This window comes from Maylandia zebra, linkage group LG11 (assembly GCF_041146795.1).
Source record: "Maylandia zebra isolate NMK-2024a linkage group LG11, Mzebra_GT3a, whole genome shotgun sequence".
In the NCBI taxonomy this organism is placed as follows: Eukaryota; Metazoa; Chordata; class Actinopteri; order Cichliformes; family Cichlidae; genus Maylandia; species Maylandia zebra.
Genome location: NC_135177.1, coordinates 12,989,454 through 13,014,716, shown reverse-complemented (window position 1 = coordinate 13,014,716; position 25,263 = coordinate 12,989,454). Strand labels below are relative to the sequence as shown.

Sequence of the window (25,263 nt, the reverse complement as noted above, 5' to 3'; positions counted from 1 at the left end):
ATCCCTACAGACAACTTTGACTTGTTTAACTCAGACATGCTGCAAAACCAAGGTGACGCATTCATATTTTATTAACAGGTTTCTATTTAAATTCAGGTTGTGTCATTGTAGGAAAGCAAAAACTAACATTATGCAGTCACATCCAAATGAATTTTATAGAATTGGATGGGTTTTTTTATGTGTTTACTCAGAGGACAAAAACAAAACACTGGATTTTGACATCTCACCTGCCAATCTTTTTTTGAGCTCAGTGAGGCTTGGATGTGGAAAAAGTGAAATGCACTTCATTGAGATCAAGTTTCCAAGTAACAGCACAGGAATCCTAATGAAGGAGCACCATTCAGGGAGGATTTACATAAACACAGGAGCCACACAATTGTTTAGGTTTTTCTTCTGCTCCCAGTAGTCTTCAGCAGCCTAATGCTGTACAGAAATTGTTTCACTTTAGAGAAGGTGGTGGGTGGGTCATGTGGGTAACCTTAGAGAATGTTGTTTTCTTGCCAAGCCTGTGTGTCAACAGCGCACAGAACCAGGCCACTCCTGGACTTGGCAAGGAAAACAAGAAACTTGTGTCAGAGGAGAATTTTAAAATGCGAGTCTCATTGGAGGCCCGTTGTTCTCTGCCCCGTCTTTCCAATCAGCTCAAGCGCTGCTCGGGCCAAGACTCGTGCGCCAAGAAGTGATAATATGTTCACTTCCTGCCAAAAGGTAAAAATCCTGCTTGGACAGGCCTTATATCCAGGCTTACAGTGTTTCAGCCATCCATTACACCTACTTCCTGGAGCTTTTTGAGGCCAGAGATGAATGTGAATTCCAGATCAAACAGGAACCAGAAATAAGAAATCTGTGAGAAATTGTTCATTTTTCTCAGCACTGTGTGTCCATACGGTTATTGTGATTCCCGAGGATATTTACGCTTCTACATCCTCACAAAGGAAACAGCTCGATGGCTCCTTCCTGTGATGTGGTGAACGCTGAAGTGTGTTCATGTGTGCACTTTGCTCAAAGTAAACTGCGTTCTGTGTGTGTGGGGGTGGTGGTGGGGGGGGGAATTACCAGTGACTTCGCGTGTTGTGTAGTAAACAAGATTAGATTTGCAGAATGGCAATTCAAAATGAAGTAGAGTGGAGAAATGAATGAGTCAACACTAGCCAGTCATTTATTGCCAGTTAATAGCTTCACTGAAATGTTCTTAGTGCTGTTTGACGCACTCACTGTAGAGAGAGGGCAATTACAGATTTTTTTTTTTTATTCCTGATGCAAGGCTATTAAAAGATTAGCTTCACCTAGTTTCATCTCAACGCAGCCTTTGTTTGTTTCTTCTTTTGAAACAAAGACCCTTCACAAGGAGCGAGAGCAGGCTTAATCACATAAGTGCATTCCCACCAATGTAAAAGAACTGTTTGTTTATGGCTCATTCACTGAGGCCATTTTTGAAGGATTTTATTTTAAGTAAAAGATCATCCTTTCTTGGATCTACAGTTGCCATGTTGGCCAGTAACCCTAGATGTAGGTGAAGCTGAGAAATTAGGAGATTCTCAAAACCCTGAAGCACCTTTATGCACCTTTATATATTTCTGCAGACTTTAAGCAAACACTGCCCTCACGTGGTTCAGTAGATTTACTGCATCAGATAGACTCTTGAAGTAGCCACCACAGACTGTGAAAATACTAAACATGTAATTATCTTACTATTTATTTACACTCAATGAAAGTTCTCCAGATGAAAAATTATAACATGTCATCCAGATTCAACGGAGCAGCAAAAATTACAAGGTACAAAAAAAGAATGGCATTTTATATAAAAGCGTAGATGGCAATATAAACATTCTAGATTCTCAGTGTACAAAATTGTTACCGGAAAATGTATTTCTTTAACTATTGATTATTTCCATAGAAATGTTCATTATTAAGTCCGGTTGTTCTGCCTCTTGTAGCTCTGGATCCTTCTCCTCAGCATCTGGTCAGGAATGAGGTCAGAATCTTTCACATCTGCATTTCCACAGCCCACCACAGGACAGCTACGGAGCAGAGACACAGAGAACCTTAACTTGCTTCAGACATTTAAACACACACAAACAGTTGCAGAACAGCTCAAAAAAAAGCTTTCTGTGCATCAGTTTCATATTAGCTTTGCCCCGTTCATTGCTGAGTAACTGTTAAGTCGTTATACATCTGCCTAAACTTGCTTTATTATTTCCTGTGCCAGTGCTCGCAGTTTGATTCTGATTGCCTATCAGCAACCAGACTTCCATCTTTTGTGTTCTTATTATAATGTCTGCATTCTACACTGAGGAGTCCCCTGACGTTACACATGCTGTGATAAACTGGATGACTTGAACGGTGGGAACTTCGAGGCTGCTAAAGCAGTAAATGTGATGAAATGCCATTTACTGCAGGTACAACACCATTTCTTCAAGCATAAACCTAATCTCAACAAGGAAAACATACTGCTGCAGTGTGTGCAGTGACCACAGTCAGGACCCAAGACAATAGGCAAGTTTATTTTTCAGCAACACTGCTGCTGGGATTTTATCAGTGTTCCTGCAGGATCAGCCACATTTAATTTGACTCCAACATCAAAGCAGCATAATAAAGGCAATGTAAATTAAGGCAGCCTGCTGGTCCCACACCAGCCTGCAGTGTTATTTACTGCTAGAAAACCTGACTCCACTTTTTAACGGTCCTCAGAGATGCAGTGTCTTACCGGCATTTCTTTTTCTGGCTTTGTTTTGTTTTGATCAGGTTTATGATTGCTGCTTCATCATAGTGGTGGTTACACTTCTTGTTCTTTACCGGGTTCACCATTTCCACCTTGAACAGAGGCACAAAAGAATACGTTTCAAGTTACCTGTGTTTTGTTGAAAAAGCAGTTTGAACAAGCAAGCAAGCGAGATCAGAATGATGCATTTTGCAGGAACATCATCTTACAGTCAGGATTTTGGTTTTGTTTTTTTTCTGCGTAGACACATTTTGGCACCCACCTAAGATGTTTTAGCCTGAGCCAAATGAAAAACACCAATATTGTAATAATCCTGGGACTGGTGTGAAATTTTGTCATAATTAGCCCCCAAATGTTTTGGATTGTGACCATGCAAACTCTAATGAGCTCAACCTTTAGTCCAAATTAATGTCTGTGCCTAAACTCAAGGAATACCCCGACACATAGATGGGCACAATGAAAACATAACACCTCTGAGGCAAAGACAGAGGCATGAAAACACACTGGATTAATCTACCTGTAATCTACAAATATAATCAGTAATCTACCTGTGTGAGCGGGCAGGTAAAGTTGACTTGACTCTGTGTCACAGCGATGTCCTCATCGAGCTCCTCCATGCTCTCTGCTGACTCCTGGTTAGCTAAAAACAAACAATGCACATGCAGTTTGCTTCCATTTGTCCACTCAGAGTAAAAATGACTCAATTTGATGGCACATACCACCATCCACCAATATTTACTGCACACACAAAACTTTATACACAACACTCCCAAACAAACACAAAACAAAACAAACTCATCTTCTTCTTTTTTTTTAGTCTGCACATAAATTTCATATCTACAGTTGTTGTCCTGGCACATCTACAACTACTGAAGAACTCAAAGGCTAACTTGAGCCCAAAGTATTAGAAACTGCTCTCTATATGTGGCCTTTGTAAACTCCTCCATAGGATTATGCTATTCAACATATTTATATTTCAGCCTTTAAGCAAGCAGAACTGAATCCTCAAAATGTATCCCTTAACAGGAACATGAAGTAATACTAATTCAGTGAATAATAATGGGCTAAGCCCTCACAGAACACACTGCAATGATCACCTCGGCTCGCAAAGTTCATGCTTCAAAGTGGGTTATCACATTTGGCTCTTTTATCAGACATTTTCATTTTAAGTCAGCTCGTGAAAATAACATACTTAGCATAATGTAGCCTATAATGTCTACAGAGACTCACAAAAGCATGGCACTATATGAGGCCGGCATAGCTGTAATTAGTAAGAGTTAAAAAGCAGAAAATAACAGCCACAGGGTGACAGCGAAACAATCATTCAACAGTAAACAAAGGAAGCTGCGTGTTTTAAAATAAAGCTAATTATCCTAAACAAGAAAGCCACATCCCAAGATCTCTCTGCTCAGCAAGAAGTCCTCAGATAGCACTGCTATTATCAAAGTCCATTAGAAGTCCTGAATGCACTGCGGTGAGTCTAATTCAAGTAAATCTCCTCCGTCTCTCCACAGGCCTTACCTTGTTTGAAAGAGTTTTTGACACTTTCCTTGAAAGCCATTACTTTCTGGTGAGTGTGCAGGTCAGCGTCAGAGAGTTGGGCTATTCTCTCTGTGAACTGCTCCTTCACTTTGGCAGACAGGCTGAACATGGCCTCCGGCTGCTGCGTGGCAACCTACAATGATTGAAATTTGTTATATAATTTGCAATAATCTACATTTTGTATTTAATTCAGAAATGCTTCACAAATGCCCGAGGTTTGCGTCTTCTTCTGAACATAGTGTTAAGAGTTTTCCACGTCATCGGTTACGTCACCATGGTGACGTATGCTGCACTCTGCACAAGATTATGTTCAGCCATTCCTGATGATGTGATCTAACCTGCTGAGCTGTATGTTAGTAATGACAGAATCAGATGCAGCTGAACAATCTGTGTGTGTTGTGATCCCATGGGACACTTTCTGCTCTATTCCCCATTATCACTGAAAATATTCATGTGCTGAAAAAATGTTGCTAAACTGACTTTTATGTTGACTTCATTATTAGTCATAATGTTTATAACTGTGTCACATTTAAGAGCTCTAATGTGCAGCTCTGACTTTATGCAGAAAAAGCAGCATTAAGAATGCACTGATTATTTAAAGACAATAATATTTCAGCATTCCACTTCTTGCCTTATTTCCTGCACAAGTGTTGCATTTTGCTGTTTGTTTGTTTTTTAATTCTTGTTAGCATTTCAACGACATGTTCCTCTTGAGTCAACTAGGCATCACCTGATGGGTCTACACTATGCAGCAGAACAGTCAAATGGTGCATCAAAACTTTCCCTACAATGAACAGGGTTTAAGCACACTGTTGTAATATCCATTATCTCAGTCGCCTAATGCAAGGAAACCTTCAGGCTGCTCTCACCTCAGCTGTAACTTGTTGCACCACATCAACAAAGTAGTTAATCTCCCTGTCCAGCTTGGCACACTCCAGAATCATGGCCTCCATCTCTTTGATGCCCGGGTTCATCTCGTCATCTTTAACATAAGTGCACACCAAAGAAGTAATCACTTAAGCAGTCACACCATAACACACACACACGCACACAAACAACTATCAGATCTTTGGGAATCACCTTGTTTGTGCAAAAATCCTATGTAATGTCTGTCCAATTGTGTTATCTTTGGCATTCTTCATAGATTCAACTAAAAAAAAAAATGTTACTAGCAGCCTGTCGCAAAAACACAAAGTGCCTAATTATACAACTTAAAATCAGGTCTTTGCTAAGTTATTTAATATATGTAGACATGACACTGGGTTCCTTGAGGTAGGTGCCTTCTTTTTTTTAATATTAAAGTGATGCAAGTCTTTTGCATAGTACTATAAATGTATGCTCCAAAATTAGTTATAAACCTTAAAAACAAATCTAAAGCACATAAAAACATTAATTATAGACGTGAAAATATATCTGGTAAGCGAATAATTAATGTAGAGATTACAGATGGAGGTGGTGAGCAGTACGATGAGAAAACCTTTAATATTTACCCTGAGCTTCCGCCAGGTCCATAGCCACGTCTGTCACAATGTCCATACCTGTCCCGATATCAGCCTGACAGGATTTCAGACTCGACAGAGTTCCGTGAACAGCGCTCAGAGACATTGTGAAAGCTACCTTTATTACTTTGGGACTACAAACCAGAGCTAAATTTAACGTGCTTTTAACGTTAACGTTAGCCTAGCTTGCTAACAGGTATCTAGTTCTGCCGGCAAAATGACCGACACCTACATGAACGTCAAGTACAATCTGTTTCAAAAACGCTTTTAGTATAAAAATAACAAGTGAAACGTAAATAAACTATAGAAACTGTGGATGCTATACAAACGCACACAAATCACCCGCTAAAACGGAGCCACAACAGAAGCTAACTTCTAACTTCCGGGTATGGTTTTTCAAGGTAAAAGCTTTAACAAAATATGTTTAAACGGAAGGAAAACAAAACTGCCTTTTTAATAGAAAGAATCGTATTTATTAATCCATTTGATTTATAAATGGCACAGAATCTTAGTACATAAAGGTGTAAGAGTGATTTATTTGCATTTTAATGTTCTTTTAATTTACAATCTGTAAGTGCAAGACACTGATAGTTAGCAGAATGAAATGTAAGTAAACAAATCAAAAGGCCCCACATTTGACATATCACTGTAGAATAGGCACAGTGAATAATAATAAAATAGTATTAATACCTGTGGTCACGCTTGCTGGAGCACTTAAACCTAACAAATCAGTTGTTAATTATTAGTAACACCTGTGCAGTCACTACATTGAGACAAAATGTCTGCAGTGAAAAAACATTCGGCAAAAAACCCGAATCTTTAAATGAAAATCTTCATCCATATCTTCACAGTATTGTTCTGAACTCATCAAAAATATAACAGGGCACATGAGCTTCCGCCACCTTAAAAATACAGAAAACACAAGGAAACACATGTTACTGTCACACAAATATAGTAGAGTACAGATGCAAAAAATAGTATTTTAAAATCTTTTTCCATAGCTGATGGTTATTAAATCTGGCTGTCCAATAATAATGCTCCTAAGCATATTGATGTTTCACCATTTCAGCTCTACTACTACCCCTGGGTACTGTCAACTTTGTCAACTTTGTCTACTCTTATCATTTACAACCTCTTAAAATATTTTCTAACACTAACACAAATAATATAGGGAAAGTTGCACCTACCTTACGTGACAGTTTTGTGTACTTCACGTAGTCTTCAAGGAACATCAGAGCTCCCACCACATCAGAAGGCATGTCAGGGATTTTCTGACTATAACAGGATCAAACGGAAGCTTTAATATGATTTCATGAGGCTATAACCAGATACATTTTATGTCCGGTAACACGATCCACAATCATCACCAAGGAAACCTACCACACAGAATATTTGATTTCGAATCTTATTTTAGAAATCTTTCTGAAGTTGTGAAGTCTGTTTTGCTACCTTGTGCACTGCTCCATGATTGAGCGGATGAATTGACCAATGAGAGCCAGGAACTGTTGTGTGTATCTGGAGTGGAACTGCTTGAGCAGGGTGAGCAAGCCGAGCACCAGTGGAGGCCAGTCGACCGGGTCTGTTGCTTTCCTGCAGGTCATTCCTGCCATAACACAAAACATCAAATTACAACCACATTCAGAGACATTCAGGGACTGTGCGTTAGCAGAAAAATGTGGGGAAAAACAAATCCATAAGATTTAATGCCGCTTTCTGAAAAATAATAAAGTCTGCTGCAACTGAACTAAGTGAAGAGGCGGCAGGGTACCCATTGTACTCAAAACTGTATAACCTGATCTCTTATCAACTTCAAACAGGTTACAGTGAACTAATGGGGGGAAAATCACCTTGGTTTTTGTTGTACTGAAGTTTAGGCAGCTGAGCAATAATAAAGAGGAAGTTGATGATGGGGAAGTACGGGAGGCGCTTTGTAGTGATGTAGATCTGTGTGAAGCATAAGTAGAACAAAAAGAGTCTGAACACGAACATCTGCTAATGTATAGCCAAAGAAAGCAAAAAACAGCTTGCATTTTGTGGTCGTCATTGAAAAGACTCATTTCGATTCAGGTGAAATCAGAACAAGGCTAACTGATTATGTGGGAAGAGATGCCCCTTCTGTTCAAACCTTGTTGAGAGGATTGTGAATGCCAGCAGCCTCCAGGTAGGCAGTGATATCGTACAAAAGAGTGTTGTCCTCTTTAGGATAAGGCAGGGATGGGTCCTGGTAATGGGCCTCAATGTCTGCCAGCAGAGACCTGGCAAGAACATAATCAGAGTCAGCATAAAAGAACAGTGTGAGACTAAAACAGACATGATGCAATTAGCAGGAGCATCCATCATGAAAGTCATTAACACAGAGTAGCACTTGGGGGGTAAGTAAAGAAAACATAAAAACAATTCAGTGCCATTATGGTAAGAATATACAGACTTGTTGAGGTTTTCCAGTGCAGCCGCCAAGTGTTTGGAGTCAAACTTGCAGGAGTAGTTAAGCTCATTAGCGATCTGCTGTCTGAGAATCTGCATCTGACCAACCTTCAATAAACACATGCATTCAAAATTATTTTAATCTCTTCATCAGAAAATTGTGACAATAAAGACCAAAAAAAAGGGATTTTCTTTTTTTACTTTTATTTTCTATTCACTAACGTGGGAACATGGAGCAGTACCTTCATGATGGCTTCCAGATATGTACCCCAGATCTTCTGGGATTTGGCCACAGCACTGCTGTAGACTTTGCTGGCATTAGCTACAGCAACAAAAACAATAATTAGATCTGTACAAGAAAAGGCAGGTTATAGATTCTCTAAGTGAATACCTACCCACAATGCCTTGGACTGGGCTGACGGCACCTTGCAATGTTCTGAAGACCTCCACCACAGCTTTGTCCTTCAGGATGGTCTTCTGAAGTATTGTCAGGAAGTTCTGATGAGACAAACACACACATTACTACAATCTGGGAGCCATACTAAACGCACTAAAGATACTACCAACATTGACATGATTTCAGGGATTGATCTTTGCTGACCTGAATGGCATCTTTTTTGGGGGGGAGTGGGGGGATGCTGAGGTAAATATTGGGGTAAATACCTGAAGTTCCCTGACAATCATGAAGCAGAGCAGTCGGTCCAGTCCATTAAGGCCAAATGTACCAAGGGTGTTCTGGATCTCAGAGAACAATCTGTTGTTAGTCACCTCCTGGTGGCTCTTCAGGTCATACCAGGTATTCATCTGGTCAATATAACACGTCACCCTATAGAAAAAATCAGTTTATTCCACCATCAATAAACTGCATAACCAAAGATTTTTTTCTCCTCCATCCTCAGATATAAACTCAGTTATTCTGCTAATTTCGCTAACTCTTATTTCACTTCCACTGTTATGTCTGTGGAGACATACTTGGGATCAGTGATTCGGAGGATTTCTCTGCAGAGACGACCGATGAAAGTGGCAGACTCGTCCACAGAGGGAAACTTGGGAATAGGAATGTGGGTGGACTGGTGCACGCTCTGCCAGTCCTGGATCTGAAGAGAAGCAAGAAACAAGTCAATCAGCCAACTGCTATTACTGAGAAACAGCCAAACAACTAGAACGCGCCCCTGACTGATAGATAAGAAAATCTATCAGTCAGGGACAAACTGCTCTCAGTGCACTACTCAGGGAAAAGGAGAAAGCGTGTGAAGTTCGACCTTGGTTCTGAGAAAACTGTTGCACTCCTGTTCCACATTATAGTTGACGATGCGGGACACTTCCTCCTGCCAGATTTTAAGGCCATAAATGCTGACGTAGTCCTGGATGTATTCAAACGACCTGTAGAAGCCATCCATGGTGGCGCCCATCTCCTTTAACTTGGGCATCAGTTCACTGGGCTGAAAGAATTCAGTATTTTTTCTCTATTATTTTATTTCACTGCTGTTAATCCTTCAATATCATTGGGAAACTTAACATGGAAACTGGTCAACATAGAGCAAATATATCACAAACTTTATTTGACGATTAATAATCCATAACATACAACAGGTGTAGCGTCTCACCTTTGCCTTTGGATTGAATATTAAGCCTTTGTGCAGTGCATAAGCCACCCTCTTCACCAGCTCCTTCCTGATGCCATCCTCCAGAAGCTGCTTAGGATCCACCTTAAACATCACAGTGTGTTAATAAAGCAAACCTGTGCTGCACCAAATCCCTCAGCAGGATTGTATTAATCTTCTGAAAGACAGAAATCTTTGTTCTTAAAGTTCAGAAACCTTAATCACTGCATTTACCTTGATGATCCCAACGAGAGTAGTCTTCATCATTAAAATGCCCTCGGTGAAAATAGATATGTCATGAGTTAGTTTTGCCACCTGCAAAGACACAGAGCAGAACGATGTTTAGGCATGCAAAAATATAATATATATGAATAATATTGATATCAATCATTTATATAAAAGCCAATGTTTTGTTTGATTTTCAGTCTAAAAAACAAAAAAAGTCTCACTCTACAATGATCTTATTTTAATTTCAAGGCACTGGACTGCAATTCCAAATATGACTGAAAAAAAATTAAAAAGTAACTTCAGTACTTCACACTCTAATTAATCCAATTCAGCTAAGTCTGCTGGCACAATCTGTTTCCATATCACGCTTCCTTTTCCAATTTGTATTTCACATCAAAAGCTGTGAGCAGATTGAAAAATGTTAGCATGATTGCCTCCGACTCCCATACAGCTGATGAGGCGAGATCAAAACAGAACAAAATGAGCTCTCTTATCTATTTTTTTATTATTTTATTTTATACAACATCTGAAGATATTTTTTCCCCCTTTCTTTACGTCAGTGACATTCTGATCAACACTCAAGGGGAAGGAGACAGTTTCATACACATCAGTTTGTCTCACTTCATAGCGAGCCGTCAGTTGGGCGTAGTCCTTTAGTTTGTCCTTATCCAGCCGTGTGGGCACCTCCATAATGTCGTGGATCTGAAGCTTGATTATTTTGGCCAGCGAAGTGAACATGCTCTCTGGGATAATTTGCAGCACCTGGAAGCAAGAAGATTAAAAAAAAGGACTGTTTATTGTATATCCATTAGATCAAGGATCTCGAGTACAGCCAGAAGGAAAAAATCTTCCAGCATAAAGTTATAGCTAAGAAGTTACCACAACGTCAAGGTACAGATGCACTAAGCACTTCTTTTTGGGTACATTTGCCAAACAGATGGTTTTTCAAAAATTCATCATTCCTGCAGCTGCTACAGCACTGATACTGACAAACAGTTTGCAGCATGCAGAGCTCATTTGTTAAAATAACAAGACTACACGCTAGGAGAATATTAGACCAAAACATTTCAAAGCAAAAGCTTTTGTAAGAGGAAAGAGAAGCAGAAAAAATGACATCATACACTACCTTTCTCACATAGGACACCAACTCTCCAGAGTAGAACTGAGAAACACTCAGCAGGTCAGCACTGTTGGCCTGGTTGATACGCAGCAATGGAAGATCCAATGCAGACGCCAGCTGGTCACACACACACATACAGAAAAAATGATTTTTAAATCACAGGTAACATTTCTCCATATCGAGATGATGGTCCACGTGAGCAGACTGCAAAAAAGTGACACGAATTTCCAAATTTTTTGGATGCATACTTGTGTAATGTTTAGGTTTTAGCGGAAAATTTGTCCTTAAAAAATACACAGAACAAAAAATGAAGTTGACATAAATCATAAGGAAGTTCCTGATGTTTCTAAACAAGAAAAGGAAGAAACTGAGATTTTGAGGCAAAAAAGTATTAATTTTTAAATTTGTATATGTAGCACCGTTGCGTGTTTAGAGCAACATCACACTCATTGACAAATGCAGTGGCTAGATTAGTCACATTTGTTTATTTGGATCTAAAAAATCTGAAAAGTTCAGCTTGATTCGAAAAAATGAATGTTGCAAATTCGTTCAGCAAAGTTACGTGATCGGTGTAAACAGCTGCATTAAGAATAGGCGAGTCCAAAAACGACTGTGTATATGCTGGACGTATAAATTTGTTCATGAAATGCTACCACAGTGAATCTGCAATACTCATACATTTCGCAAGACATTTATCTGTGATGCATGAAGATATTGGTGCAACTGAAGGGGGAAAGTAGCTCTAATATGCTAAATAATGAGTGCTACTACAGTAAGTCAAGAAGCAGTGAATCTGAAAAGTCAAACTGTTTGACAATAACACTGTTTAGCACCGAGTCGACAGTCATATTGCAAGAGGAAGCAGTGGGATGTATTGTAATCGGCATATTTTGTCCCACTTCTAGACATAAATAGACCCTCACCTTCAGAAATGTAGCTCTCAGTTTGGTAACCATGGATGGGTTGACTCTGATGCTCTCCTGCATAATGGATGTAAAGCTGTAAAATAAAGCACAAGTCAGGAAAAAAAGACGAATTCATCAACACAGACAAACCAAAAACACAAGTGAAATAAATCAAAGCCAAAACACTTGCAGTGTTCTGTGGTGGTTTTGTGATGGTTTGCAGTTTAGAAAGGTAAGCAGAATGAGTTGCTGCTGTGTTTTGCAAACCAAGTGACGAGCACAGTGACTGTGCTCCACTAAGATTCACTAACCTGATGACAAAATTAAGAGATACTGTGTCTATATATGACACTAGTTAAACTAACTACTTTACACTGGCCTTATTTTGTTTATTAAGTAAACAAAGAAGTAAATACCTGTCAATAATCTGCCACGCATAGGACAGATCTCCAACTATTTGCATGGTAATAAGGACTTCTTCTTTGATATTGATTGTGCGGATCATCTGGTGCAGGAACTTCCTGGTGTCAGCCAAGAACTGACAAACTTGCAGGTTGGACTCCAGCTGGTGGAACTCCTGGACCTGAAGTCCAAAAGGAGGTTTTATAGGCACAGCCTGACAGCTTTCCTTTCAATATTTTTTTAAAATAGTAATAATAATTTTGTATTGGTATTGATTACATTTCTTGCAATTATCAGCAGCTTTATATAAACATGTTCCAAGCTTTGCTGCCAAATTCTATTAGTTCCAGTTCAGTATTTTTAATATATGTTGGCAGGACAGAGCAGAAAATGATGCCACTGTGCCAACACAATATTCCTATTACATAATCCTCTGTCTTTCTATTTACATGCATTTAATAGCAGTAAAAAAAATCATCTCTTAATTTTTCCGCCATTCTGAAACATTGTACTTGGATTTGCTTGTTTTCTATGCATGAAGTTAAGGCAATCAAAACATAGTATTAGCACCATTGTTACCTTACACTGTGCTAATCCAAAAATGTAAAGCCATGCTGAAATATAATTATCATGCTCACCTCTACAAGAGCCTGTATAAGCTGGACCGTCTTCCTCCCAGCAGCCGTGGAGTCCTCATAGTTCAAAGACTCAATCTGCTTTGAGATTTCCCTGAACCAGGCCTGTAAGTTCTCTGCCAAGGACAGTAAAAGTGTGTCATTGAAGCAGATACAAAATGTTACCAAAGTATTTCACAAGCGGCAGTTACGCTCGAGGTAAGTATGACAGATGTAAATTTAATCCGCCGCTCCCTGCGTGTGTACCTTTAATGCATTTTTTCCATCTTGTTTCCCTGCCTCAACATTTTCCTCTGAACGCCTTCAAGCTTAAAATCTTTTAAGATTTCATGTCCCAACACTGAAATAATCCAAGCTGCATGCCCGAGGCTCCCATAGTCAGAACTACTTTTCAACGCTGTGTGTAAGTCTTCACCTTATCCATTCTCACAGTCCAACTCACCATTTTTCTCCACCCTGGTAAGAGGTTTGACACCAGAGAAGACTTCAGCCAGCTCAGTCATTCTCTCTGATCCCTCCTTCTTGTAGCTCTCCCATTTGATCTGCTTCTCTGACAGCATCTGCTTGAACATCTGGAAGAGGAATAGCGCAGATGCTAAGCTGATGAGGGAGGATTAGTCAGATGAGATGCGTAATTAGAACATTACATTTGTGTCCCCTCCAAATGACACACAGGCTAGCCATATGCTACCTGACAGTAGGCTAACAGGCAACCAGGCGGACACACCTAACGAGGACTACAGCTGGACAGATCACTTTGAAATTATAAAGGAACTCATTTTCCATTTTTACTCTTTAAAAAAGAGAAAAGATCACTTTAAAGAAATGCTACACTTTTGTCTTTAACATTTTTCACTTTTTTCCCTGTGATCATTTATATTATGTAACACTGATGAAAGACTCTCACCTCTTTAAGTGTGAACTCAAACTGAGCTGTGTCGAGCAGCAGCTGGAAAAGGATCTTAGGTTTGTACTTGGAGTCATTAAGTACTTGGTCTTTGATCTGACGAAGGCGCTTGTTGTTTGGGTCATAGGCTATGAGACAGAGGATGACTGATCACAAATCAATACACTATTTTCACCAACATCACCCTTATAAATGCTTGGACTTCATTGGACATTTACTCTACGAACAGTGTCATTTCAATACAGGTAAATTAAAATTAAGGATCAGATTTCAGAGTTCATTTCAGACTCATCCTTGACTTTACACATTTACAGTCATGTGTAAAATCGTTTTCAGAATACCCTTACTGCTCCCATAGGAGCGAAGTGGCAGCCAGGTGCTGCTAAATCAAATGCACTTGATTAACTCATCATTAGCAAGTGTCAGCACCTCTATAAAAGCTGACGTTTTGGCAATTTTCGGGTCTGGAGCATTCAGGTGTGTGCTAAGAGAATACCACAATCTTCCCAGAAGTGGACGTGCCAGCATCACCCTACAGGTCAGACTGTGGAATGCTCAGAGGAAGTTAAAAATAACTAAGCGGTTAGTTTGGCGTGTGTATTTTCAGAATAACTGAAAAGGAAAAGAATCAAGGTGCTGCGATGGCCAGTGAAGATCCAGACCTTGACCTGATTGAAATGCTGTGGCATTTAAAAGAGATATGCTCTGATCTGAAGCAACACTGTAAAGAAGAGTGGGCCAAAAAGTCCTCCACAGTGTCATACAGAAAAATGACTTCAAGTTGTTGATGTTAAAAGTTTTTTTTACAAGCTGAATTATGGGGTTTACTTTGTTTTTCACAGGACTGTAAATGCAACACAAGTGCTTACACCAATGTAAATGAGGAAAAAAGAAACCGCAGTATCTCACCTGACTCTGCAGAGTGCAACATCAGCCAGCGAATAGCAACATTGCAGTCTCTCAGACAGTTGAGCAGTTTTGGGATGTTGTCCAAGATAATTTCCTCCCTGAGGAAACCTTCCTTTAGCAGCTGCTGCACCTGAGGCCTCAGGCTTTCCATGCTGGCTGCATACCGAGTAGCCTACACGTACGGTGAAAAAAAACATGGCTCTTGTATACAGTGCACCATCTTTCATTCGGGGCAGTCAATTATTCATACATTCACTCCCACTAGTGGTCATTAGTGAGAATGGCCTGGTCTGCAGGTGAAAGACTAAATGTGGATTATTCAGTTAGCTCCTCCTGCCGTGTGTGTGTGTGTGTGTGTGTGTGTGTGTGTGTGTGTGTGTGTGTGTGTGTGTGTGTGTGTGTGTGTGTGTGTGTGTGTGTGTGTGAGAGAGAGAGAGAGAGAGAGAAAGGACTTTTTAATGACTCTTACAGCGTACAGCTCTACAGGCATCCCCATATTTGAAATGAGCTTTCCGGGAAAAGTTTATGAATGGCTTCCTGAAATTTGTTTCTGTTTACATTGTGTGCTGTTACAAATTCTGTGCACGCTGTCATCACTACCCGCACAGAACAAATAAGCACACTGCAGGACTGTAAATGAAAGAATCTGAGGTCTCTCTGACATTGAAGCTAATGTATTTTTTAATACCTGCTCTTTGATGTTAGCAGAGTCCAGGGTGTAGTTGAGCGCAGTCTTGGCAGCTTTGTATGGTTCCCAGGCTTCCACCAGGTTCACTGTGATCCCCATGTAAATACTGATAACCTGCAGAGAGACTACACTTCAGAAAAATATGCTCAACATTTAAAAAAAACTGAGCAAAAACATGGCACACATTTAAAAATAAATGACATAACCTTTTATAAAGATGTTTATATTCAGATCTACTGCAAATGGAAAAGACTTAACAAGTGCCTCACCCAATTATCAGGAAAGTATTTGTCCACTATCTCCCGCATCTTTGCCTGCTGGGTGTGCAGTATGGAGGGGCTGAAGAAGAGGCAGACGTAGAGCATGGCCGCCTGGTTAGCCAGTGCTGTGCTGCGATGTTCTGGTAGAGGATACGCAGAAACCTGGAGGAGAGGAGGAAAACGTCTTAAAAATTTGTAATGAGGGAAACATTGTGGGACAAGATCTGTTATTTAGTTTAACCACAAAGAGATTTTGGACCAAATGTTTCTCACTTGGTTGTAGATGTCGTCCGAGCGCAGCCTCCCAATGACCATGCTAGTAAAAGTGGCACTGATGGGAACTCTCTGGAAGTAGCTCTCCGGGTAGTTGGCTGGTCGTTTGGCTCCAGGCTGGCTGGAGTAGCCGGTGCTACGCAGGAGCTTACAGATGTCATCCAGGTTGGAGTCGCCCGAGGAACGGGCAGCACTGAAGAAAAAAACGTGTTTTTCCAAATAGAAGAATGGATTGTTGGTGCCAGTATAACCCCCAAAAAAGTAATAATATAAAGAAGAAGAATTATTAATAGCCGTGAAATACAACTGGAATGTTATTTATGGGTAAACAGCATCCCTCTGTGTGTAGTGTACACTTTTGTGTCAGCTTGAACTGACACAGGAGTTAACCTTTTGGTGAGTCAAGTAAATGACTCACCCTCACTGGAAGCAAGCTCACTGGCTAACAGGTGATTGGAGTGCACTGAGCAAGTGAGTCACAAAGAGAGTGTCATGTGGATGTGTGGGGATGTGAGTCACAAGCACACCTGTATCTATAATAGGAAACAAGCATCCTCTCTCTGACTTCTCCTTCAATTTTTTGGTCAATAACCAGCAGCATGACTCCATACAGGTAGAGAGCTTCACACTGGGAGAAGAGAAAACATGACCAATCAGTTCCTGGAGTGCTGTTTCGTTTCGTTTTGATGTGTTGTTTTGAGGGTTAAGCATGCACATTCATCTGACATGGGCGACTAATTCTCAGGAACAGATATTTAAAGATGTAAGCCTGCATGTAATGCAGACTTGTTTTGTAATGTTACAAAATTAAAATGAATTTGCATTTGTGTTACTTACTAGGAGCTGTTTCCCATCCTCATTTAGAAGCACAGTCTCCAAGGTCTGCTGAATATAAACACCCTCATGTAGGTCATCCAAATATCTTAAGAGAGGGAAAAAATAGCTCATCGACATCTTTTAAAACAGGGCTATTTAGCATGTGGTTAAACAGAAAACAGTGTTCCTCACGGTCAAGCACTGTGGTTTTAGTTTTTATTTGATTAAGACATAATTAATTCCAATAATTCCATCTCATTATACCTGTTAAGATCCACTATGTATTTGTGGACGCTCTCAAAAGCCAGATAGAACCTTGACAGAATCTCGATGTTGTTCTCTCTAAACTCTTCATCCAAGTCCTGAAGCTCCGGTTTGGCTTCCAGCTTTCCTTCATAATACTCAGGACCCTGAACAGGAAGCAACATTGTGTGACAATGCAAAGCAAATCCAAACGATGCCGAAAGACAGCTGAAACTAAAGCAATAATACTGCTTTTATTATCTTTTGCTTTTTAGGAAGACTTACAGCTAAATGTCAAAACCATTAGGGTGTATGTATTTATCCCAGTCACATCAATTGAATATTTCATTGTGCTGACTACTGCAAAACTGAGTATCCTTTGTGTGTGTAGTTTCCTCAAATAGAGACTTGGATAAGCTCTTGCAGCTTTCTCAGTACAAGCACGGTAAACTTTACACCACAGAGTAATTGGAGATCATTTATGTGAATTTCAGGAGCAGAACTACATCTCATACACTCCCCTTAATAAAAATAAAGTAATTCAAAATGTAAAGCCAAAGTAAAATCAAAATAAGTAAAAAAGTAAAGTCAAATACATGGCTAAATATAAAGTTTTACATACAAAGTTGACAATGTTCACAAACAGTCAATGTGTCCCCCTCCGGACACATGGCATATATCCATACAATCTCTGGAGTCACTGCAGCCACTACTGTGTGCTACCTACCGGCAACCCTGTGAAACTCCCCTCTTTCTACCAGTACATGTTTTGTTAGTGGTGAACAGCTGCAGAATTAAAATACACTTTACAATCAGATTATCCTTTTTCATACATTTTTTGATCATGCCTGGCCCAAGAGCTAATGCCAATCCGCTCTGAGGCTTTCCCTAATTCATGTTTACTCCACCTACCGCCTACTATAAATCCTGCCAAATCTCAATGAGGAAGTGGTCCAAGCTAATGAAAGGATCTTTTGAATTTCTGATGTAGTTCATACCTTGAAGTAGCTAAAGTCACAGATAATGTCTCCGTATTTCTGCTGGTCACTTTTGTCCTTGAGTCTAAAAACTGCAGGGATGAAGTCAGAGAGGCGCAGGAGCTCAGCAATGATGGCATTTCCTCTGGAAACTATCCTGAGGATAGCCTGGCCGCACAGGTTGTTGTCTGCCAGGAAGTCCACCATAATGGATACAGGAGGACGAGGAAGACGAGGAGGAGGAGGAAGATAGTGTAATAAGCTTTATTGCAGCAAATACTGTAGCTACACCTGAGAGACAAAGGAAAAGTGAAAAAAGTGAACTTAAAACAGCACGCAGGCTCTCTGAGGCCTTTCTGAAGCTGCAGGACATTTGTCGCACAGACAACAGAAAGAGCTTATTACAATCTATTGGCATCATTATTACAACAATTGACTGCGACGAGGAGATGTTATTATCATTCATAAGCATCATTTTCTCACATTTCAATCTTGACGTGTCTGCGTTTGTAAAACCTAAAAACCATAAGGTTTTCCAATGTTCCTGTTTCTTAGAGACAGACCAAAAACAGAACCGAAGTTAGTATATGATTGTAACCTGTAACTATAAGTTATCACTGAGCTAACGTTAGCATGTAGCCTACCTGCTAACTATTTTCATTAAATCTTACGCTGAAGATGACACACGAGCGCGTGCACAGGTCCAAACACCACGTGAGTGATTACCCTTTTACATTTTGACGTCTGAGTCGAGAGTGTACCGTTTAAAAACCCCAACACTGCTGGAGAAAGGTACTTACCTCCTTGCAGCTCCTCTTCCCTATTTACTTCCTCATGACCAGCCACATGACTTTGCTGCTGGGTGTGTTTGATTCTGTTCACCCACTGCCCCGGAGTCGAGCGGGAACAACTTTGTCAAACGCTTTGACCTCCACTACATGGTAATAGGCTGATGTATTATTACTTGTTTTATTATCGAAACATACCATGGCATAAACGTTCCTGAATTAATAACATGTAATAAGAAGGGCAGCTAAGATTAACTGAAGCAGGTGTTCTGGGAATCCATCCTACCTGACAAACCATCCTACCCGTTGTTTCTGCGTATGCGCACAACACGAATTTAAGTGGCGAACCGTCTTACCTTTGTGAATGTGACCTACAAACATACTTTAACAGGTAAAATGAAGTGGTAAACCGTCCTGGCTTTATGAATATGAGCTACAAGCATACTGTGATGGGCAAACATAAGTGGCAAACCGTCATACCTAGTTAAATTTGTGGTGGAATTACTCTGTGACAGCAGAAATGTGCATAAACAACTTACGGTAGGACGTTTTGCCAAAGGAGGATGGTTTGTCAGAATACCTGTACTTTGAAGTCAAATCAGGCAGTTCCCTTATGTTTGCATATTTCCGCTAGGTGGCGACAGAGATCCACTAAAGCCTCAGTTTGTCTGTCTCGCTGCTGCTGCACCACACACTCAGGACCAGACTGTGTGCAGGTTTCTTGCTCCACAGGGATAGGATCTAAACTGAAATTAAATCCACAGGGAAGAAATTCAAAATATGGTTTGCAGTCGACAAATATCACCCCCCCAAAAAAAGTGTTTTCTTGCAGGCATCTGAAACAGACCTTTCTCTAACTACTGTTGCATGAAAATATATTTGCCTGAAGCATTATTTTCGCATGTTCCCAACTTGGATTAAAAAATAAATACATTTTTTAAAAATAAAAAAAAGTTTCTATGACCAGCACATGGCCACCATGGATGAATTAGTACAAGCCGTCATTTTTCCTTCAAAACTCTGATTGAATTGGAGCTCTATTGCCGATAAGTCTAAAACGCTGGCAGGCCCTTCCCTCAAAGCAGTGTGAGCCAGAGGTTAATAGCATTCAGATGGTGAGAGCTGTTTGTTTGACCTGCCACCTCTCTGTGTGACGAGAACAAGGTTTCATCTCAATCACAAGCCATTTGATGTCTTTGTGTGCCACAGCAGACTGTACAGCGTGTCGCCCCCCCCAATAATTAAATTCCAACGCGGTGCAAGGGCTGTCAGTCTTTTCCTGCAAAATTGCTTTATCATCTTAACCTCATCTTATCTCTGAGATACAAAAGACTCTGTCTCAGGCTGTTTTTACAGATTGTCCTTACTGGTTTTAAGTTTCATCATTAGTGCAGAGTAGTGACTGACAAGGAAATGGGACACAGGGTGTAACATATGGCAAAAGAGAGCTATGCCTAATGTGCTCCCTTTCTCGCCCAGCCACTGGAGTAGCATTATTCCAAAGCGTTTTACACAGAGAAACCCTGACAGAGACCGATGCAATTTCGATTCACTGCTTGCCTCTTCATTGACCCAGCTGTCCACATGCTACACGCTGTGTCCCTGCAGCCGATGGATTCATTACCTGTTTACCATCACACCAAGGTCACATTCTCAGTAGCACCTGGGTCAGCTATATGGGTTTCCCGGGAAGCATCATGAAAGGTTTTCACTAATGAGGTCTCTTATTACACACCTTCTTCATTAACCTTCAGGGGCCTTGAGGCTTTCCTGTGCTTGTTATCTTGATTGGTCTTTCTGGGATCTCACTGAAGAACTGCTTTAATCCTAAAAATATTAGACAAATGTGTACAGAGGGGGGAAAAGGCTGCAATTTTATCCCAGGGAGTAATATTACACATATTGAATATTCATTTAAACATCGACAGGAGAATGACTAAATAGCCCTCATTTCTAGGCCCATTAAGAGCATTGACAGATCTCGCTCTCTCTCCCCTGAGCAGCCAGTGACCATCGACAGTAAGGTTAAGTAATTCTTCTCTGTAAATAAAGCCACTCAATTGGCTGACAGTGACCTGCTTCATGTGTTAACTAACTTGCCGAATTTCCAATTTTGAATATTTTTCAGAAACAGCGACTCTGAGATTTATAAACTGGAGGTTTTATTATCAGTATTCAGCAGCTATAGGAGGGTAATGTCTGGTCTGGGTGCACTAACACAAGGACGTATATGGGTGTGAGCATGTGTGTGACTTGATGCATTAGTCCACACACACATACACACACATGCATGTGTCCCCCTCAGGCTCCATGTGCCCTTTATTAACAGCAAGTTGACTCTATTCAGCTTGACTAGTGATTAAACCTTTTCATGGCTGGAACTTTCACACCGCTGTGAACTGTGCGAGGTGATTAAAGCTGCTCAATTTGTAGTCCAGTCCCACTGCTATTCTTCTTCATTGATCTTGTTTCAGGCCCTTGAAGTGAGAGCTGCATGCAGCAGGCTTCTCTTATTGGACTTAGACAGGATGCATACTGTGCCTCACTCTTTCGATCCATCATGTATGAAAACTAATTAGTGTTCAAATTAGCTGCCATATATGGTTGGCATTTAGTAACATTTATGGGATTAACTTTGTTGTTGTTTCTTTTGATACTGTAAAGACTGATACCAGATGACTGATGAGAGCAAAAAGGAGTTGACTCTTTGAAGTTTTCCCATGAAGATACATCAGACTCAAGACCGGACTCCAGTAGGATTGGTTCTGAAGAGCATACTGATCAAAATAAAAAAGAAGAAGAAAAGGATCTTTGCGCTGATATGCCAGTGGGTTTTTACATATTTTATAGCCCCTGTTGAAATTTTGGCTCACATGATTGACACTTACTCAACCAGTTTCAATTTTCCCTAAGTGCACGCAAGTGGAGACACAAATACAACACCAACACACACTGCAGAAAGGCACAAAACTGCCAGGACAAGGGTTATTACATCACTAACTCTAGATGCCAAAACACTTCCCACATGGAGTTACGAGGCTAACAAGTGGTTTCAAGTCAAATAGCAAAGGCTGATTGTGGTAATGCTCTAATATCAGATTCGATCAAGCAGCAGATGTCTTTTTATTGCAAGTCATTACTGCTGTCATACTTATTAGCATATAAATGGTTTCTGGGCCTATGGAGACCGAAAAGTTATTGCATGTGTAATTGAACCTGATCTCTGCTCTGTGATTGAGATGTCCCAACACACACACTCTGCCGTGCACATTGAGCACATTGTGCTTTTTTTGTTCTTCTCATTTAAATGCGGTTTTAGGTTGTGATTTTTCCTTTAAATACAAACAGAAGAGAAGGAAACAGAGGAGGATGTTTGATGGTAATCGTCTATTGCAGTCATTATAATCAAGTTTATTTCTAACACAGCCACAGGAATAACAGTTTGTTGATAGTGATTCACAAATATCCCTGCTGCTTTTAAGTTTAATCTTTAAATGTAATATATATTTTACAGTACTGTCCAAACATTTTGAGCTATGTCACATTTCTTGTCATTTTGCCAGGAGAATAAAAAAAATTGATGCAGGAATATGTGAAATAGGTAACACAGAGGTTGTGCAATTGTTAAAAGTAAAAAAATAGCATTTGGTATGGCTAGCTTTATCCTTCAGCTATCACAATGTCCATACTGACCAATATCAGCCTGACATGATTTTAGGCTTGACAGAGAACGATTCCTTAAGACTACTTTAAACTTAAAACCAAAGAAGAAAGTCTATAGAAGAAATAATATATTTTTAAAATGAGGGGTAAGTCAAGACTTTTGCAAACTATTATTCAACTAATAAATACTTCCACAAAACTAATTGATGCAAATTTAAAAAAAAAAAAAAAAAAAAAGAAGAAGAATATCCCGAATCCCTTTCTATCCAATCATTCTTCTCCACTCTTGTTGATTAGCAAGAAGCGACAGAACACTGATCCTTTAACAGGTCATGGTTTTTCGCTCTGAATGATCTGGGTCATGACGGGGTGAAAACACTTTGAAGTTGCCTCTCAAATTTATGTGACAGGTCCTTGTGACTGTAGCACATCACAGACATGAATGCTGGGAACAGGTGCAGACTTTTAAAGGCAGAACTCACCTGCAGCCGTGGCCTCTTTATGCTAACCTTCTTGTAATGAGATTCAATAAAATCACAGGGTACTGATTATGATTCTGGGGATATTTTTGTGACCACGCACAGCATTGCAATGTTAATTTGTTGGTGTGTTACCACTTTGGTCAGTTCCATGATACCTCCAGAGTTATTGAATGGCTTACAATCCAGTACTGCAGACAATCATTGTTCCTGGTGGATGCTTCCTATTGATTTTGTGGACCCACCTTTCCTTTAATAATATAAGCAAGTGGTGGTGGTGACATTTGTTATTTTCCCAAAATATTGAACTTTTCCTTTCACAAAAGCTATTTTATACACTATTAAACTGTTAAAGACTATTAAACTAATCCAATAATACAACCTGTTCCCACTAGAGAAAAAGGTGGCAGATGTACAAAAAAGAGCCCTCTATTTTAATCCTTGTCTGCGCATGTAAGACATAAAAACTTCTCCCATGAACCCTTCATTTCACTCTCTGTCTTGATAGGCTCAGGTGTGATTCATGCCTTTCAGTGTCAACACAGATGTATGAGGCTCCTCACCAAGGCTGTCAGTCTGACTCAGGAGTGGAAATTAAATTATCACATCCAAGGCTGTGCACTTAAACTGCACATGAAAGAGGAACGGACGCACGCACGCCGCATTTACACAACCACACATAAGCATGCATGTGTGTAGCCTAGCACACCGAATGGCTCTGACAGATTTTCGAAGGGAGTGGAATTTTGATAACAAAACTGCAGTTGTGTTGCGGTGATTAACAAACAGCAAATTAATGACCTCAAAATGTACTCAGAAGGAAGCAATAAATCTCCATTTGGCTGCTGGCTGGCTGAGTCGCGGCCTGGCTGGGAAAACTATGCTGACCTGGGTGCATCCAAATTAGATATTGGCATGGTTGCGTGTATAACACAGTGGGAGTGCTGCTCTGGCTCCGTCACCCTGCTGCTCTAAATCTGGCCAGTGCTCAGTTCAGCAAACACAATGCAACAGCAGGGAGACAGCATCTCCACATTCTCATTAAGCTGCGGATTATAGTTAGACAAAAGCAAAACCTCGTTGTTTTTTTATGCTTTTTCCCCTTTTTCTCCCTTGCTGGAGTCCAATTGCCTGTATATTCTGCTGATTTGTATTTACTCTGTCTTATACACAAGGCACAGCTGATGATCTTAGCAGCAACAGCAGAGGAACATCTATGTGTTCACATCAGTCATCGGCACCACCCCCTCTTGGAAATCAGTAAAAAGGGGATGAAAGACAGGAGGGATGGAAGGAATGCAGCAGGAGGAAGGGATAATGAAGAGAGGGGGGAGGCAGGAGTGGGTTGAGTGGGACAGAAAGACAAGAGACAAAGAGGAAGGGAGGAGGTGGCCTTTGTATCACTCCGTGTCTTTGATCAGTGGTCCATGGGGAACCGAGGCAGTGCAGATAGCTGGTCCACAGCTCCTGAGGAACGCAGCTTCACATTCCTCCTTGCTCTTTCCCCGCTTCTGCAAAATCACTTCTAGGCTTTCAGTCCACAGCAGCTGTGAAAACACATTATGGCATACTACATGCCAGAAAAGATCTGAGTAACGCACCACAGTGCCATTGTCCTGCTGGTCCTCATTTAGTGCAGCAGTTCCTCTCAGGCCAAACTCTATTCTGCTTTCAACCTTTTGCATGACTTTCCATTTGTCTGCAGGCTCCAAAATGATGGATTTGTCTTGTTATTTATCACTCAACAGTGGAATCAGTGTTCTACTCAAAGCACTGGTGTGATCCCGGAATCCTACATTTTGCTCAACGACACTTCTGCAGGACCAGTGCATGCACCGGAACTGTCCAGCAGACAGCATCGATGGGGTTGGGAAAATGCAGACATGCTCCTTTATGGTATTTTCAAATGTTAAATCATTTTGTTAATCAACGTTGTTAACACAGAGATCCAATGCCACCAAAGGCTGCAGTTCAGGAAGGTAATCTACTATTTGGAAAGCTGGTGGATCAATCCTTGGCTGCTCCAGTATAAGTATCCTTAAACATAATCCTGAAACTCAAGTTTTTCTCTGATGGGTTCAACAGAGTGTGAGTGAGTGTGAATGTCAGATAGAAAGCACGTGGGCATAGAAAAAACAGGTGAATGAGGCATGTTGTATAAAGTCCTTTGAGTGGTGAA

The 25,263-nt window shown here is 40.4% G+C and overlaps 2 protein-coding genes across 3 annotated transcripts; both read right to left on the bottom strand.

The window, feature by feature from the left end:
- Positions 1–1,141: 1,141 nt before the first annotated feature.
- On the bottom strand, positions 1,142–6,152 carry nsmce2 (NSE2 SUMO ligase component of SMC5/6 complex). Its single transcript, XM_004568078.5, has 6 exons — positions 5,755–6,152; positions 5,134–5,246; positions 4,244–4,397; positions 3,271–3,362; positions 2,708–2,814; positions 1,142–2,021 (listed from the first exon to the last, which is right to left on the bottom strand). The coding sequence occupies exons 1-6, from the start codon at positions 5,867–5,869 to the stop codon at positions 1,910–1,912; spliced, it is 693 nt and encodes a 230-aa protein (XP_004568135.1). The 5' UTR covers positions 5,870–6,152; the 3' UTR covers positions 1,142–1,909.
- A 127-nt stretch (positions 6,153–6,279) lies between these two features.
- On the bottom strand, positions 6,280–19,048 carry washc5 (WASH complex subunit 5). Of its 2 annotated transcripts, none has more exons than XM_004568077.3 (29): positions 18,955–19,048; positions 18,176–18,445; positions 17,199–17,344; positions 16,956–17,040; positions 16,646–16,746; positions 16,119–16,311; positions 15,855–16,007; positions 15,586–15,699; positions 14,898–15,069; positions 13,989–14,116; positions 13,524–13,653; positions 13,085–13,197; positions 12,461–12,627; positions 12,063–12,138; positions 11,146–11,256; positions 10,641–10,781; positions 10,026–10,106; positions 9,795–9,896; positions 9,450–9,629; positions 9,160–9,284; positions 8,851–9,013; positions 8,583–8,685; positions 8,430–8,509; positions 8,192–8,295; positions 7,889–8,018; positions 7,611–7,707; positions 7,213–7,366; positions 6,951–7,038; positions 6,280–6,665 (listed from the first exon to the last, which is right to left on the bottom strand). In XM_004568077.3, the coding sequence occupies exons 2-29, from the start codon at positions 18,359–18,361 to the stop codon at positions 6,609–6,611; spliced, it is 3,480 nt and encodes a 1,159-aa protein (XP_004568134.1). In that variant the 5' UTR covers positions 18,362–18,445; positions 18,955–19,048; the 3' UTR covers positions 6,280–6,608. The 2 variants fall into 2 exon arrangements, with proteins under 2 accessions (XP_004568134.1, XP_076745913.1); XM_076889798.1 differs by lacking the exon at positions 18,955–19,048 and adding an exon at positions 18,638–18,656.
- Positions 19,049–25,263: the final 6,215 nt, after the last annotated feature.

What these genes read in the sequence shown, in the direction of transcription:
- nsmce2 (XM_004568078.5), bottom strand. Translation starts at nt 5,869, where the DNA reads ATGTCTCTGAGCGCTGTTCACGGAACTCTGTCGAGTCTGAAATCCTGT. An exon ending in TGCAACAAGTTACAGCTGAG is followed by an intron (nt 4,398 to 5,133) that starts GTGAGAGCAGCC and finishes CAATCATTGTAG; the next exon opens with GTTGCCACGCAGCAGCCGGA. An exon ending in CAAAAACTCTTTCAAACAAG is followed by an intron (nt 3,363 to 4,243) that starts GTAAGGCCTGTG and finishes GTTTGTTTTTAG; the next exon opens with CTAACCAGGAGTCAGCAGAG.
- washc5 (XM_004568077.3), bottom strand. Translation starts at nt 18,361, where the DNA reads ATGGTGGACTTCCTGGCAGACAACAACCTGTGCGGCCAGGCTATCCTC. An exon ending in AACTGACGGCTCGCTATGAA is followed by an intron (nt 10,107 to 10,640) that starts GTGAGACAAACT and finishes GTGTCTTTGCAG; the next exon opens with GTGGCAAAACTAACTCATGA. An exon ending in ACACAAAACTGTCACGTAAG is followed by an intron (nt 6,666 to 6,950) that starts GTAGGTGCAACT and finishes TGTATTTTTAAG; the next exon opens with GTGGCGGAAGCTCATGTGCC.